The 17,741-nt window shown below is 34.1% G+C and overlaps 2 protein-coding genes across 2 annotated transcripts in view; both read right to left on the bottom strand.

The window, feature by feature from the left end:
- Nucleotides 1-612: 612 nt before the first annotated feature.
- On the bottom strand, nt 613-4,192 carry LOC113228778 (ommochrome-binding protein-like). The gene is made up of 2 exons (XM_026462156.1): nt 4,177-4,192; nt 613-1,572 (listed from the first exon to the last, which is right to left on the bottom strand). The coding sequence occupies exon 2, from the start codon at nt 1,562-1,564 to the stop codon at nt 731-733; it is 834 nt and encodes a 277-aa protein (XP_026317941.1). The 5' UTR covers nt 1,565-1,572; nt 4,177-4,192; the 3' UTR covers nt 613-730.
- Nucleotides 4,193-5,276: 1,084 nt separating this feature from the next.
- Nucleotides 5,277-17,741, bottom strand: part of LOC113228771 (pro-resilin-like) — a 36,842-nt gene continuing 24,377 nt past the window's right edge. The window contains exons 2-6 of the mRNA XM_026462147.1: nt 16,541-16,664; nt 14,921-15,087; nt 8,292-8,427; nt 7,284-7,379; nt 5,277-5,746 (exon numbers count right to left, since the gene is read on the bottom strand). Of these exons, the coding sequence (XP_026317932.1) occupies nt 5,649-5,746; nt 7,284-7,379; nt 8,292-8,427; nt 14,921-15,087; nt 16,541-16,664 (621 nt within the window). The 3' untranslated portion in view covers nt 5,277-5,648. The remainder of the gene's footprint in view (nt 5,747-7,283; nt 7,380-8,291; nt 8,428-14,920; nt 15,088-16,540; nt 16,665-17,741) is intronic.

The raw sequence follows: 17,741 nt of genomic DNA, 5'->3' as shown, positions 1-17,741 counted from the left end.
TTCTTATTGAAATTACCTATATATATTTTTACGGGCATATAAAATATATATATGAGCAAATGTAATGTGGTGCTAAAGTCATGATACCAGTTTCCTTATACTTTTCTCTGAGAGAAACTCAAGAACCTAAACGGTACACAGAACGAACGAAAACTTCCAGAGTATAATGTCCTACGGGATTTTCGTGTGGGGTAAAGCGGTAGATAGACAAATCATACTTGTGTTGCGAAAACAAGCGATTTGTTCTTATTTATATTTATTTGTTGTTATTCTGTTATATCCATCATAAACAATAACGTATAAATTTGTAAGAATGATGTATCTGATTCAAACGCCTCGCTGCCTTTTTGCCGATCCATCAATGTGGCCTTCAATATGAGGGGCCGGGGTGGTATCAAAAGCTAGGGAGGGGCGGAGACCGTTTAATTACCTCTTTTGTTACTTTTTTATTCTTTGCCCAAAGGTCGGAAACTTGAATTTATTTTACATCCCTAACAATGTATTGAACTTTTAGAGCTGCACGACCTTTGTGAGTTGATTTGACTGGTCTACTAATCCAAGGGTTTATTCTATGATATTGGGTATTTAATGAAAACAGCAAATAATAATATGTGTGACTTTAATATGATTTATTTCTCTTAACACATTCCCATATCTACAGTTTATTGACCTTTGAGTTCGAATGTAAGCGCTTTGAAACTTCTCAATTTAATTCAACTTTACAATTCAATTAGCAAGTCAAATTCTCATTGGGTTTTAACATGTATACACCAATGGCGTCGCTATATACAATATTATTATTCCTATCAAACGCTACACCAAAAGCGTCATCAATTTCTACGATTTTATCAAACCTCTTCGCATCTTTATTAACAACATAAATACCATCAACCATACAAGCATGTACTTTACCATTTTTATCAGTGGTTAAACCTCTTGCACTTGCATCATCGAACTCTTTGTACAATTGAGCATCTTTTGTACCTTTTTTCTGACAGTATATACCAGTGTCATTACTGTAAAATATATCATTATCATTATCAATTACAAACATGTCTACTTTAGTGTCTTCTAAATCCTTTGCTCTAACAGCTCCACTGTTGTGAACTACATAGAGAAATTGTGAGGGGTACTCCGCGTAATACAAGTCATCATGGAAATATAACAACCATATATTAGCATCTTTAGCTGCATACAGTTCTGCAGTGTCTTTTTTAGGATCATATTTATATATACCGTCACCACCTATATATACTTCATTGTTTGTACTATCAACGGCTTGAGCAAATCCATTAGGTACACAGGTAATATTTTTAAATTCTTTATCTTTAAGGTCTATGCTAGCTGCCTGAAATGAATCTTTTTCTCCTTCAGTACTATAGCTAAAGTAAAGAATATTTGAGCTATAATCTACGACAAGCATATATGGTCTGTCTACTCCAGTTTTCAGGACTTCCCGTTCGTATAGCACAGGTGAATTGGTGATTCTGACTCCAGTGCAAGTTTTAGGAACAGGCGTTGTCCTGACGAGAACAAAGGCGCCTAGTAATAACAGCAACTTCATTTTTGAATCTGAAATCATGGAACGGATTTTCGCTAAACGATTTTGGTCATTTTTACTTTAGCATGAAGATATTCATTAATAAATCGGATTTAATTTAGTATTTAGGCACAATTAAAAACCCTTAATGATATAAAGAAATCTGGTAGCCTAAGGCAAGTAGCATCACCAATGGCTTCGTTTGGACAAAGGATGACAGGTCCACACTGAGTCAATAGCTCGGTGAACATGTCAAATGTGATTGTGTAATGTGACTTAGATGGCTTGTAATTTTTCATCACATTTTCTCGTATTATGTGTATAAATGTAGTGGTACGCTTCATAATGTTCATTTAATACAATTTGGTGCAACCTGGGCAACAATCGGTGAGTACCTTACGCCAATTGGTAAATCTTTCACCATGATGGTAAGCATTACAGTGTGTCATCGATACGATAAGAAGAAACATACAATTTTTAAATTCAAATTCAAATAAAAAATAATCTTTATTTCATAGGTAAGGATTATTACACTTGAAATCGTCACAATGGTTAAACTCTACCGCTCATTCGTAAGGCAGAATCCCCTGAGAAGAATGAGCAAGAAACTCTAGGGGTTGCTCTTTGTAAATAACATTTACAATATTTTTTTTTATCTGAAACATCAGAGATCGAGACTACCTCCATGAGTTAAACGGGTTACTACCACGGATTTTTGTCATCCAAGTACGCAGAAGTATAATAACCTTTAGTATAAAGTTTTTGTTTCACTATGATTTTAAACCTCGTGAAAGGCAAATTTTGTATATCAACCGGAATCTTGTTATAGAAGCGTATACATTGCCCCTTAAATGATTTTTTGACTTTGTGAAGACGACTATCAAGAAAAGCTAGTTTATTTTTATTCCTCGTATTCATGTTATGTCTGTCAATATTTTTTATAAAGAAATTACTATTCCTTTTAACATAAATTACGTTTTCATAAATGTACTGTGAGGCTAGTGTAAGAATGTTAATTTCCTTAAACTTATCTCTCAAAGATACTTTGGGGCCCAGATTGTAAATTGCCCTAACTGCACGTTTCTGCAGGACAAAGATAATATTGATATCGGCGGCATTACCCCAAAGCAAAATGCCGTATCCCATTAGACTGTGAAAGTAGCTAAAGTAAACCAATCTAGCGGTTTCGACGTCTGAAAGTTTCACTTGGACTTAGTGCATTCGGGTACCAAAAGTCGAAACTTGACGAAAAACGAAGATCGATGACGTAGATAATCGCAACATGAGGCTAAAGTGGGCGGTCCATTTGGTTAGGCCAGACCACGAACGATGGACCAAATGGGTAGACCACCTGCCCAATGGTTTGACGATATCGACAGATTTGCGGAATTGACGGCGGATGGCGCAGGACCGTAAAATACGGATGGCGATATCCCGTGTATTTTGTGACGTGCATTAAAGAGTCCCATCAATACTTGTGATTCATTATAATAGCATCAAAAAGCTAATTGAGTACAGCCTGTAGAAGCTGCGGTTATAAAATTGATATAGGTTATGTTTATAACATTGTCCTGTACTTCGCTTCAGATGTTTGTTTGTAGTAGCAGAAAACAATATGTTTTCAGTTTGTTCCTAAAAATAATAAAGAACTTGGAGAATATTCCTAAATCTGCCAAACACTGCCACATTTAATATAACATTAACATGTTCTGTCGCAATGAAAATTAATAAAATCTGCCCAAATGGCAGAAATCTGTCACAAATGGTTACACTGTTCTCAATCTCAAAGTGACATTGACATCGGCAAGAGGCCTCTTGTCAAAACGTTCCTTTGCTAATTTTCGTATCTCTCTTTTAAAAATATTGTCTTAACATGTTTGACATATTGCGTTTTATTTTTTTCTTTGAGTCATTATTGTTAATTGATTATTTCATTGGGTATTTTATAGCTGTAATGTTTTGTGTGTATTATAAAATAACCAATACTTTAAGTAGGTAAACATTCAATCATGCTTTAAAATGAAACGAACGTACAAGAACATTCCCTAATCTATGGTCGAATGAATCAATTGCGTTGTGTTCTTGCATCTATTTTAAAATACATTGTTTTGTAATTTTTTTATTTTCGACTTCTAAAAATATACAAAAATATATTAACTACTAGACATGAACTAAAACGTAAAATTATACTAGCAAAGTCCATGAATAGCTTTTCGTTGATTTTGGGACAGCTTTCGCCGTCCGTCTTTGACGAAAAACGAAGATCGAGGACGTAGATAATCGCATTATGAGGCTACATTGGGCGGTAGATTTAGCTAGATGAGACCACGAATGATGGACCAAATGGGTAGACAACTGGCCCAATGGTTTGACGATCTCGCCAGATTTGCGGGACGCGTGTGGCGCAGTACCGTAAGATTTGGAGCATTAAACCTATATCCAGCAGTGGGTTGATGTTGACTGACCATGATGATAATGTTGACGATGATGAGCACTAAATACACATCTTGTAACTTCATATAATCCATCCGTCACCTTTGTTTCAACTTACCTGAACTGGTTATTATCTCTCTTCCTAAAAAGTGAGACATAGTAAAATAAAACCAAAAGAACATTATGTATAAGAAGTCACTTACCACGTGTAAATCTTCAGAAGCAAAACGTCGAAGTGAAGATAATACAATTTACGTTTATCTATTCGACATTGAAAATGAACGAAGATGTCTGTAGACTCGTTTGTTAATTAAAAAACTACTAATAGTGAAAGAAAATATCGTGATGGAATCTGCATTTTGAAGAAGGTGGTTTTGTCCCCTTTTAATCAACTTCAAAAAAAAGGAGGAGGTTATACGTTCGGCTGTATGTATGTTTTATATATATTCATCGATTTCTCCGTCAATAGTGGACCGATTTTGAAAAACATACAATTTTCGTTTATCTATTCGACATTGAAAATGAACGAAGACGTCTCTAGACTCGTTTGTTGAATAAAAAACGGATAACGGGGAAAGAAAATGTGGTGATGAAAATGTTCAGCAGTCTTCTCGAGTTATTGGTCATGTCTATTCGGAGTTTTAAGGGGAAATATAAACAAAAGTATTGTTTTTTAATTAATTTAATTTTATATTTTCTTTAAAAATTAATACTGGTACAAAAATCATACTTATAAACTAATTTGTCAGATTGTTATACATTATATTTGTCTACATTTTCCATTGGCATATAATTACATTGTTAAACAAATGTTGTACACAATGGCAGCAGCGTAATAGTCTCTGACTATTCGAAAATTTCAGTTATTTATCGCTGTTAGTGTACAATATTCTAACAAGCATAACAATGAGAACTCATTATACTTGTTTTATTATTGCATGAGGTAAATTTAAAACACTTCTCAATGTTCGATTGTATCGAAATTGATTACGACTAAAGTTGAAACTTGATTATATAGTAACTTTTTACATTATCAGTTTACTAGCTAGTGGGAATGTGTTACAACGCCATCTTACGGCAAAATAGAAAATCATCGCCATCGACGATGTTAAGGCAAGCTACGCACATGAAACCAAATATACTGTTGTAACTAAAAAAAAATATTTCATTCAGAAAACACGGTTTAAAAGTTTAATAAATTACTGAATGGAACCAATAAATTTATATTCACTTTTAAAAGTAGACAACTAATTATTATGTAAGAATAAAAATAATCCCATTATCCGCAATAAGAATCAGGTTTTTTTAAAATATTTAAATCATGTTTCCTCAATTCCATCATGTTTTTCATGTGCGATTGCTATGCGATTTATTGATAAACCAAGTGACAATACATATTAACAAATAGAGGTTTAATAATAACTTTTTACATTAGTTTATTTGTACCTAGTGGTAATTTGTTACAGCGCCATCTTACGGCAAAATAGAAAATCATTGGCACCGGTGTTATACTACAAAATACAAAAAAGGTTTCTGGTTTGATCTTTTCTTGGATTTGTTAGTCTGATGCTCATGGTACAAGGAATTCGTAACTTTGAGAACCGGGTAAGTGTTTTTCGTCTATTTTATTTAGAATATTGTACAGCTCTCATTATTTCTTTTATCTAATAATCGATCAGTGGTACCCTGGAGGTCCGTATGACGTTGAAGGTCGTCCTTGGAAGCCGGTGAGAGAGCCCTGGTAGTCAGTTGGCGTATTGTAATTGTAGCCACCTGGAATTTTTATAAAACAGCTATAATAAAGAACAAATGAATGAATGAAATGTTCTCTTTCTACTCCTGTACTTTAATCTGTCAATCATGGAAGAAAAAACAATGGAAGTGCTTTAAGCCTCGATTACTATCAGAACCGATGTCGCCAAAACTCACACATTCTTTATTTCAAACACTACAGAACCTTGATATTGATTGGTCGTAGTTTCAAATTTAAAAAGAAATAACAAATTCTGGATTGTTAATGTAATTTAAACTTTACCCTGTTGGCATATCGTTGAAAGTTGAATACCATCAATACATATTATAGCAAGTAACGACGTTTTGATATATTGAAATTTCAATCAATGTGCTGACATCTAGCGGTTAATTGCTGAACGACACGAATTGGAGTTATTAATTTAGTTCTTCAAAAAAGAAACGACCATATTGCAGGGGTATAAGCTTTACTTTCGTTACAGAAAATATTTCTAAAATAGAAAATTTGTTAGAAAAATACCATCACGGATAATATTTTTGCTGCGGCTATAATTTTCTACGATATTAGAGAATTTGCACGAAAGAACAACACAACCATACCATGCAAAGCGAAAATGGCGCACTGAGCTCAAATAGGTCTTTCCAGACCTATAATTGGCACGCGTACGACGCCAACTAACCACTTCCACGATATTTATTGTTCTGTGCTGTCAATTATAATTATAATAATAATCGGTACTGAACTGAAAATTTCATTATAGTGCTGTACAATAACTTTCAAAAAACTATAATGACTTTAAAAAAATAACGTCGTATCGAGTTCTTAGGTTTTCGCGATTGTTACACATAGGAAATGGAATCTATTTTTCCGGATTTAAATCGCGTATATTTGTTTGAAAAAACGCGTATATTTGTATGAATAACGTCGTATTTTTCCTAATTAAACTATCAATTATGACGGTACTCAAATGCTCTACGTTTTCCTAATTGAGCGGCAGTACTGTATTATCAAATAAAGTCCTTATTTTACTGACTCCGTTGTCTCATCTATTCGAATACAACTCAATGTTACTATACATTGTACACAGAACTATAATGAGTATTATATTACTGTATATAGAACAATAATGAGTTTCAAAAAAATAACGACGTATTTTTGCTAATTAAAATATCACTTACGACGTTACTCAAACACTGTAGGCAGGCAGTCTTTTGCTTTCACGCTGTTGGCCTATAGGTTCCTCTCACACGAGACATTTTTTTTATAACACTAACTGACGCTACGAACAAGTCGTGCGTCTGGTGGTAAGCGATATGCCTGTTCGCGACAGTTGCAGTGCCACTCAGAACTTTAAATTGCAAAGATCAGGCAATGCCATTGCGCCCGTCACACTGACAGCCTTACTCTTCAAAACTGAGACTCAGTAATGCTCATATAACTGCTTGGCGGCAGAAATATTTAAGGTGGCAGTACTTCTCTGGACGAACTCATTCACAAGGAGCTCTATTGTTATTTAGACGAATATGAATTGTAATGCGACGTATTTAGGTGATTTACCCTGGTAGTTGTTCTGGATGGGTTCAGGATATCTCGCTTCGCCCTCGTATCTCACATCAGCATGAAAACCGGTCTTCCAGTCCGCATGGTAAGTCACTGAAAATTGCGAACAAAAATTTTAATCTAGGATGCGCGTGGTTTTCTTTAGTACGGTAATCTATCACAAAGTCGAAGTTTTTTTTGTCTGAAATAACGTATGTTCCAATTTTCATTACACCGAAAACCGTATTAAAACAAAACAGTTGTTCTTTCAGGATATGTTGAATGTTTATCGCAAAGACACGATTAGGTTCGGTTAGGTTAAGTTAGGTTTAAAAGAAAAAACATTTTCCTCTCAAAATTACATTCGAGGTTATGAAATTTCGATCAAACGTTATTTCTGGAAATTGTCATTTCGGACTATTGATAGATAACTCTTTAGTACACTAAATGCGAGAAAGTAGATATTATTTGATGTCATGCGGTATAAACTAAATACGAACAAGGGTTAATGTGAAAATGCCAAGTGAAACAGAGTACATACAAATTGAGTGCAAACTATAAAGTGTGTGTACTCTTCCAATTACATGAACTGAACTCTAATATTAATTGTTATCAAACATAATGCAAAGTCAACTGACTAAAGACTGAATAGGTAAGAGCAAAGAACAAACCGAGTTGATACAAGTTGAGTACAAACTACGACCGAAGATCTTTGGTTTGAGGACAAACAAGTACAAGCAGTATTGGGGCTCGTACCCAATGTATATAAATGTAGAATGTTTGTAGTAATATATATTTCATGGGATTTCTATGTTTCCCTGAGTACATTATTCATTTGTCCTGTCCGAAGTACAATAAGTACTAAAAGTACACGTAATTGTACATATAAAATTTAAACGCGACAATGCGCATACAACGTATTTGGGTTAAATTACGAAATGACATACTCAATGTACTACTCGTACGAGCAGAGTAGGAATTAAGTACACAGGTACAAGCTGAGTACAAACGAGTAGAAATACGTACCAATCTGAGTGCGTCCGTCAGGCAACTGCACTCTGTACTCTCCCTTTACGACGTTACCATCAGAGGTCTCATGCCGGTCGTAATCGTTACCAGATTGGGCGTCTTTCACTGAGTAGCCAAACTCATAGGCTTTGGGCTGGAACAACATAAAGCACTGTTGAGTTTGATCCGAAAAAATGAGACAACTGGATCGCATACAGTAAGGACCTTATTTGATAATGTTAAACCTGCTTGGTTTCAATGGGAATATCCTGGCCGCTGTATGGTAGATGCGACAGTTATTCAAATAACTGTCAAAGTATTATTTGTCTGTGCCAGTCTGTGCTTCCAAAATTATAATAGGGTGTTCACTTTGTTATTGTCAACAGGATGTTCACATTGCGGGGGGGTGTTAAACCTGCTTGGTTTCAATGGGAACATCCTGGCCGCTGTATGGTAGATGCGACAGTTATTCAAATAACTGTCAAAGTATTATTTGTCTGTGCCAGTCTGTGCTTCCAAAATTATAATAGATAATATTGTTACTATATTTATTTTATTGCATATCATGACATTTTTCATCATCAAAACATTTAAATGTCACGTTAAAATGTGCCATAGCCATAATTCGCCACACACCTAAGTGCGGGGTTTTCTTCTCAAAATGACTTTCGAGGTTATGAAATTTCGACCAAACGTTATTTCTGTAAAATGTCATTTCGGACTACGGATAGGTAACCCGTTAATCTTCTTTCATTCATTCTAATGGACTTTGGTATTAATATTCAAGCAATTTCATTCTGCCTCCACTGGGTGGCAGACTTTTCAGTAAGAATTGCCAGATATTCTACTCGTCTAGTTTATAATGCCTATGTTTGATTTGTTTTTGCTAAAAACATTGTAATAATAAATTTAATTAAATCTTTTAGAATAAATAAGTCTCTAATCTTCTCTGTGCCTATATTTATCACGTTTTTAGCCTAAGGTTATCATCGCTGGGTTAGGTCAAGAATTTCACCGATATTATCGGAATAACAAATAATGTCCACTACTATGTAAATGAAAAATCGTCCAAGTCAACATTGACAAGTGCAGAAATCATATTTACTACCCCATTGCCTTTTTTATCATACCAAGTAACGGGACGAGCAAGGGTAAGCAACATGCCCGTCCATAAGGGCGCATTTCCATTATGTCGTAACGTTTTATTTGCCGTTAGACGACTGTCGCGTCTAGCCTGTTCCCATATCGCGACAATCGTTTATGTCGTATTCCCACTAGATCGTGACGACAATTGGACGTAGTTAAGCAAAAAGGACCCTATCCACAAAATTATCAAAAAATGAGTTATATGTATCAAACGGTTCCTAGAGTCTAACCTATTAGATCAGCAAAAAAAATCCAACCTATAAACATAAATAAATATTTCTGGAGTTCAATGACATTATAAGTTTTGAAAATAAAACAAGAGTTAGAAACATTTTTCAAATTCAAACTGTCATATCTCGAAAGTGACTTGGATGTACATTGGATCCTTTTTCTTTAACTACGTCCAATTTATAGGTTCACGGCAGACGCCTTATCGTTTGCACGACAGAATCGTTTGAAACTGCGATTATCTGTCGTCAAATTTTTGGGTGCCGTTTTATTTATCGTTGACGACTGTCGTTCTAGTTTTTCCCAATGTGACGACAATCTGTCGTCATAATGACAGAAAAGTCGTGAACGAGAGTTAATCGTGTTGTTCATTGTGTGAACAACTTCATTTAAATAAACAAGTCACGACACTCTAAATTGCACGACTATCTGTCGTCCCGACATGTTGGGAACGCGCCCTCACAGTTGCAGTGCAGCTCAAAGGTCACTCCCACTGCGCCCGTCACCCCGAGACACAGTAGGGTAATATAATATAATGCGTCCAAGTTGCGTAATGCTTTTCGTGTGTATTGTATGTATATTTATTGCCTAATAAAACCTACTAAAGGTAAACAACTTAACTTATTAGATTTTGATGTACAAGGTTAAAAATTATCAAGATATTTATTTTCTTTGATAATTATAATTATCATGAATCAGCATGGATAATTCTCACGATGATTTCGAGTTCTTAGCTTATCGCGATTGTTACACATAGGAAATGAAACTTTTTATCGAAGCCAAATCGCGTAATTGGTTTCTTCAAACAATCCAAAGTTTTAGGCCCTTTACAGATCCCATGGTCACGGTTGATTGAGATGGTGAAATCGTGAACCAGTTATGTCTAATATTAATAGAATTTAAAGTAGATAATAACAATCGTGATTGTTACAAATAGGAAGGGAAAATAAGAGTTTAATTTCCTACGTGTGACAATCGCGAAAACCTAAGGACTCGAAATTATCATGATACATTATCCATACTGATTCATAGTTTAGTTTTAGTTCAGTTTTAATTTTTGACTAAACATAACAAACAGTGAGAAAACAAATAAACACGAAGATAAATCTTTGAGAAAAGGATTCGGTTTGTGACTTTTTTTGGCTACGACATTAATTGATACGTTTGGATACGTCTGATACAAATACATGGCACACAAATGGGTAGCGGTAGCATTTTTTTTGTTCCAATTAATCTTATAAATTATAATATAATTATCATGGTATATTTATCAATGAATTTTATAAATATCAAGGTGTATTTATCAAGATAAATTAACGTGAAAATTATCATGAAGTACTGAAGTACCCGCTTTCTAACAAAAAACATCATCTAAATCGATTCCCAAAGCGCAAAAAAATGCAATTGAATTAAACCTTCTCTTTTTTAGAAGTCGACGACGACAGTAGTGTTCAATTTTAGACATTATCCATAGTACACATAAGAGTCAAGGGCCAAATATAAAAGTTGCCTAATCATTATTCAGTATCACGGACGGTTTTCCCATTCGACAGAATGTAATGATAAAATACAATAAATACTCAGTACCAAAACACATTTACATGTAATAAATAACGCATAAACCTAATTACAATGTCCGCTAGGGCAAAAGTATGTTTAAAATTTGTACTATTATATTAAATATAGATATATAGACAGATAGATATTATATATTCGATACCTCCAATGAACACTAAGCCAACTTAATTTTTGGACCTGTTCTGTTTTTATTTTGTTTTTTGTTTCTTTTTTCTTACAAAATTAGTTTTTTTTTTGTTCTTGTTTCTTTTTTTCACAGAATTCGGGGAGCACAACTAAGATTATATTTATATTAAACCGCCATATTTATTTACTAAGGCAAATAAATATGGCTGTTTACAAAAATAACACAAGACGACCAAAAAATAAAGATGGCGTAGTGTTCATTGGAGGTATCGATATTTGTAATATTGATTACGTCAAAGCTAGCGTCAATGTATGTTTGGTGGCGCTAGCGCCAAGTTCAGCAGCTGTTGCTTAAGATATAAAAGTAATTTATAGTTTAATATTCTCTAATTTCGGTGGCAATTCCACTATTCTAATATTTAAATAATGTAGATATAATTATGAAATATTATTTAACACAATATTATGACTTTATATTTCACGACAATTCACTCTAATAGGTACTTAAATAATAAAAATTGCTACTAATCTGAAAATTACCAAAATCAAACTGAAAAATACAAGCTGGTGGCTCATTGACTTACAATTATATGGACATCGGGTCCGCGCTAAAAAGTGTCCGAACTTATAGGGCGTTCAAATCGTATACAGAGCGTCATTCACGCTTTAGTCTTCGCTTGTTCGACTGACAGCGAAGCAAGCAAAATTAGACAGTACTGCGATGACATTACAATTTAAATTCAACGTTTTAGCTTTTTCATATTCCTTTACATGTCACTACGTTTAAATAGGGTGACTTGGGACATTTTTTTCGTGGTTTTTTTATTAGACCCGTCGTCCATTTATTTGTAAGTCAATGTGGTGGCTCTACAATTTTATTCTCTTTAAGAGGGTAAAAGAAAAGAAGAAACACACGCATCAAAATTGTGTAGAGATCAAGGTATTTTTTGAAAATATTTGATAACCCTAATAAAATTAAATAAAAATATCTTTATAAATTATTAATTACTTAATTAGGTTTTTAAATTATGAAATTGATAAAAAACCACTGGCATTAAAAAATAATAATAAAAAAAAATCTGATTTTCAGCAATTAGCAAAGATATGTTTAGTCCCTATACACTTTTGATGTGTGTATATAAAAGCATTGTTCTCTGCTGTACACTCTAGGACCCCTTGTACAACACCAAGTCATTGATTACTTAATAAGTACTACGTGACCGATATATCACTCTCATACGAAATCGAAAATACCTAGATAGATAGATAGACAAACCTTTATTCACTGATATAACACATATACAGAATAAGCATAAAAGAAAAAACATCACATGATTGTCATGGCAGTGAAACGGCGTTGACTCAACAAATGCCAAAGTTTGCTAAGGCGCTGGTTTTCAGTCAGAACCATCAAGAGGGATTAAGTAATTTGAAAGCAAAAATATGACGTACTATGCGTAAAGTTATACATTGAGATAATAAAACAATATATAGTAAAGTGTAAATAGTGCCTCTAAAATAACCTATTTGATATGTAAGTGCACGAGCGAGTGTGAATATAATTACAGCTGTAGGAGTAAATTGTGATTGTAAAGAGGTTTCCATGTTGTATAATGTATTCAGTATATATAAAGTGAACAGATCAAAGTAACAACAAAATTAAAAAAAAACAACCTACGTTATAACAGCCTACTAAATCTGACTAATTAAATCAGGAGCTCACTACGAGGAAAAAGCAACCTAAGCACGCGCTCAGAGAGGTGAAAATAACGTTGCCCGCTGTATGCAGTCGTGCGGTGCCGAATACTCATAAATGAAAGACTTGTATGAGCGCTTGTGCCGACGTCGGTACACTCAGCGGTATAGGTACTTATACCTTGAGCGAGTGACAGAGCCCTAACCATGTTGAAAAATTACTTGATGTCCCTAGTGGACGTGCACCGCATGAGATTTAACCTTGACGACTTTTTACAGAAAACTTGGCTTCATTTTTTAATTATAAGTTATTGATGATATTTAACTGTTAGTATATAAAACGCCCCAGCACCTTATAAACGTTTTGAGAAAATAAACAAAATGATAACTTATAGAAAATATTTATTATTGTTTGCGATAATTTTATCGGTTGAGGCCAAGTTACAAGTTTATTCTACTGATGATTCAATACAGAAAATTGGATCAAGGTATTACAAAAAGGAATTATTAACAAATGAATACGAAGCACCTAAAGAACTAGCTTACGATTCCTCAAGTAGACGACTGTACTTCATGTATATGGATGAGACAATACAAAACACAGGAAGAGCATATGTAAATGCAATCACGAAAGAGTCAAGAAAAATTCCCGGCATCCAGAACAACAGGGCCACAGCTGTCGACACAGCATCAGGTGATGTATATTTCGGTTCTGAAGACGGTCTATATAAATATGAACCTTTAGAAAACGTAGCTGTAAATATAGGCTTGTATAATATGAATATTTTGCAACTTGTTATAAGAGATAACGCCATTTACTTTATAGATGCAAACGATCACAACTTGTATAAAGTTTTTAATAATGGTGCCACGGCTGTCAAAGCTGGTAGTACGGGTATGGGTAATTTGATAATTTTTAACATTGATGATGACAAAAACGTTCATTTTTTTTCGTTATGTGGTGTATTTTGTGCTGTAAGAGGCCAGGAAATTGTTAAGAATAATAATTTGTCTTCAGTGGACCATTTTATAGTAGAAGGCAGCAAGACTTATGGTATTACAGAAAGCAGTGTCTACGAATTGAATTGTATTAATGGTACTGCAGTTAAAATTGCTGATTTAGATTTTTACCCTCACGGTTTTGTATATGGCGATTACGGTGATATATATTATTCGGTAAATAATGATATTTATAGATTGAAACCTGTTCATTCTTACGTTATTTATATTTTGTATAAAGACAATGGTGCCAAATCACGGGCGAGTCCAAAGGGGCGGTAATGAAGTTTTTCTTTATTACCTGACGTCTTTATACATTTATTACATGAAACCAATTATTGAGTTTTGATAACGGGGTTGCGATAAAAGAATTAACTGTTCCAGAGATAAATTATAGCATTAATTAAGAGTTATATGTACGTGTAACAATCTACTGTAAATAGATATAAATAGATAAATAAAATAATGTTTTTACTTTTGCTTTGATGTTTTTTTAACCGACTTCAATAAGAAGGAGGTTCAAAATTCGACTGTATTCTTGTATGTATGTTACGCGATATCTCCGGCATTTGTGAATCCATTTTGATGATTATTTTTTGTTGGAAAGAGGGTACCTCAGCAGTGGTCACATTTAATATTGAAGAAAACATTCCACCTCTAAGGGTCGCAAACTTGGGGATGAATGACTTTTGAGGTCGGTTTTTTTAATACTCCTTACTAGATTATTGAAAATAGAAACCAAACTTGACAATTATTTATTTAGTGAACATTAAAAATGTATTGGTGTACAATCCCGCCATTTTTATCTCAAAATTCTAAAGGATAAGCATTCCCTTACCGCATATACTTATATAAGAAAAATTGTAAAAACTTACTACTTCACTGTCATGACCGTGTCCTCCGTGGCCATGATTGTGGCCATCATCGTAATGGCCGTTGTTGCCTTGGCCAAAGCCGTTGTATTGGCCAGTGTGGCCAAAGCCGGATTGGTAGTTCTGTCCTGATGATGGTGGAAGGTAGGAGTTTGTGGGCGGGCCGTATGCTGAAAATGAATTATATCTCAGAAATTACAACCGCCAGCCCTGACTTTGCGATAGGTTTTGTTTTATTTATTGTATTCTCCTTCGAATTTCTTATTACTCTCATATTATGCACATTTTGTTAATGAAATTGATTATTGTGTTCACATCAAGAACGGTACATTCTTTTCATATCATTACACAGTAAAGTAATGTCGAAGTAACATATTGTCGAAGTAACGTAATGTCTGAGTAAAATCATGTCGATGTAACATGTTGTCGGAGTAGCGTGTGTCGAAGTTCAGTTAGTGAGTCATTATGTGCATCAAACGCTTTCACTTTTTTTTTAGGATTGTGCCCCTGATTATTTAATTTAGGATTGAGAACCGAATAAAAAAATAAATAAAAGAAAAATAAGGAAAGTAAAAAACCAATCAGGTAGACACCACAGTTTATTTTTTAAAAGCTTCAAAAAAAGGTGACAACCTTCTTCTCAATTAGACTGTATTTTTTTTTGGCGGCATTTGTAAACCGATTTTGTTGATTCTTTTTTTGTTAGAAAGAGGGTAGGTACCTCAGTATTAGTCCCATTTAAATTTGAAGATAATATTTCACCTGTATGGGTGGTAAACTACGCATTTTCCGGTAACCGATTTCAATAAAACGTGGCAAATAGATGTTTGAAATTGTTTGCCCAATGTTTTGCCCAATGGTAAAATGTTGAAGTGTTTATTGCTAGTAATTCCGCTATTCGTTAATAGATGGCAGTATAATGAATTCAAATAAAGAAAGTTTTCTTTATTTCACCATATTATTATATTATGAATATCTAGGAATTTTAAGTTTTCTTTGCTATAATGGAGGTGACAAATTTGGTCTAATAATATTATAGACATTTAATTATTTCATTTTTAATATAATATAAATTGACACGGGATGTACGAGTAGTGCGCCGCCTGGTAGTAAGAGATACGTCTACCAATGACGTGCCATTTTGACATCCTTTAAATTGTAAAGATTTGAGAGTCCAGTGCACCCGTCACCCTAATACATTATAAGTTGACAAGTCCCATATTGCCTGTAGTGTCACCAGCACCCTACCCTTGTTCACACGACTGCTTGGTGGCAGAAATAGATGCATCCTACGACGAACTATCTTACAATTAGCTCTACTACTACTTATCATTAGTGTAGCGACCTTTTTCCCTCCAATTTACTGTACTGGCTGGATCACTTACCAACGCGAAAGCTGAGTGAGTTTGTGTTCTTTGTTCAGCTGATTATGTCATTTATTGAAAGCAACTTGAATTGAGTCTAAGAAATAAAAGCCTCAGCCTAAATTCTGGGCCATTTCTTTACAGCTCATTAAAAAAACAGTTTCGACTTATTTTTAAGTATTAGGAGCGCCATCTATCATCGAGTAACTAAACTATTAATTAACCCCAAAAATGTGGGATAAACATATTTTTATAATACCTGTACTTGGAGCCGAATAGCTAGGGCTAGGTGGACTGAAAGCCTGCGGTCTCCTGTAGTTATACCCTTGTGGTACTGGAGGCTCACATGTCACCAGGGAAGCTAGCAGCGCGACACTCAGGATCTGAAAGATAAGAAAAAGCTACTTATTACGGCGTTCTTCGAGAATGTGTTCGGATGGAACCTATCAGGGTGCGGTTATGTTGGGTGGTTTCAATCCATTTTGTCGGAGTCACGAATATTTTGTACAACACTCATTGACTTACAAATAAATGAACGTCGGGTCTAATACAAAAACCACGAAAAAAATGTCCCAAGTCAACTTATTTAAACGTAGTGACATGTAAAGGAATATGAAAAAGCTAAAACGTTGAATTTAAATTGTAATATCATCGCAGTACTGTCTAATTTTGCTTGCTTCGCTGTCAGTCGAACAAACGAAGACTAAAGCGTGAAGGACGCTCTGTATACGATTTTAACGCCCTATAAGTTCGGACCATAGATTTAGTATATAGGTACCCATAGATTGGCAATGCAAGTGAAAGAGCGTTAGTATACACGTATGTTAGAGCGAGATGGGTAGACAAGACCACTTTATTATACGCTATGAGCCTGTATGAACCTAGGGTCAGCTGACAACGAAATAATTTCGTTTAATTTTGAAAAATAATTGGTTTTAAAATGTGAAATAGTGTTAAACAGACGTTTATTAGTAATGGTAACGTGTTCAGTGCCCGGATGTAACTCATCTAAAAAGGAAAACTCGCAGAATTGTAAATTTCACATGTAAGTACTATTTAAATTTTTAACTGTATAAAAGCACTACCACAAAAGTTTTTTACATAAATATATCCGTAAAATTATACCATTCAAGTGCATTAATAAACCAAATGTATACGAATTCAATTAAAAAATATATCAAATACATGAATTTCTGAAATTCATAACCCCACTTTCATAGAGATTGACGCAATCGATAATATGTTATCGAGATGTCATTAACTGAAAAAAAGAAAGGCAAAGGCGTGGCTTACATACAGCCGAAATCATCTTCATACTTAATATTATTGAATCAGAAATTTCTGGTTTTAGTATTTTGTATTTAATTAATATTGCATTAGTGCATTATTTTTTGTCTACATTAAAACGAAAATTTCTATTTAATGTACAAAAAAATAATGTCTTAAATTTCTAAGAATCA

Source organism: Hyposmocoma kahamanoa, unplaced genomic scaffold (genome assembly GCF_003589595.1).
Source record: "Hyposmocoma kahamanoa isolate Upper Pololo Valley unplaced genomic scaffold, ASM358959v1 240, whole genome shotgun sequence".
Lineage (NCBI taxonomy): Eukaryota > Metazoa > Arthropoda > Insecta > Lepidoptera > Cosmopterigidae > Hyposmocoma > Hyposmocoma kahamanoa.
This window is presented reverse-complemented; position numbering and strand designations above follow the sequence as displayed.

Bases quoted from the DNA above. Each gene is read 5' to 3' on its own strand.
- LOC113228778 (XM_026462156.1), bottom strand. From the start codon at position 1,564: ATGAAGTTGCTGTTATTACTAGGCGCCTTTGTTCTCGTCAGGACAACG.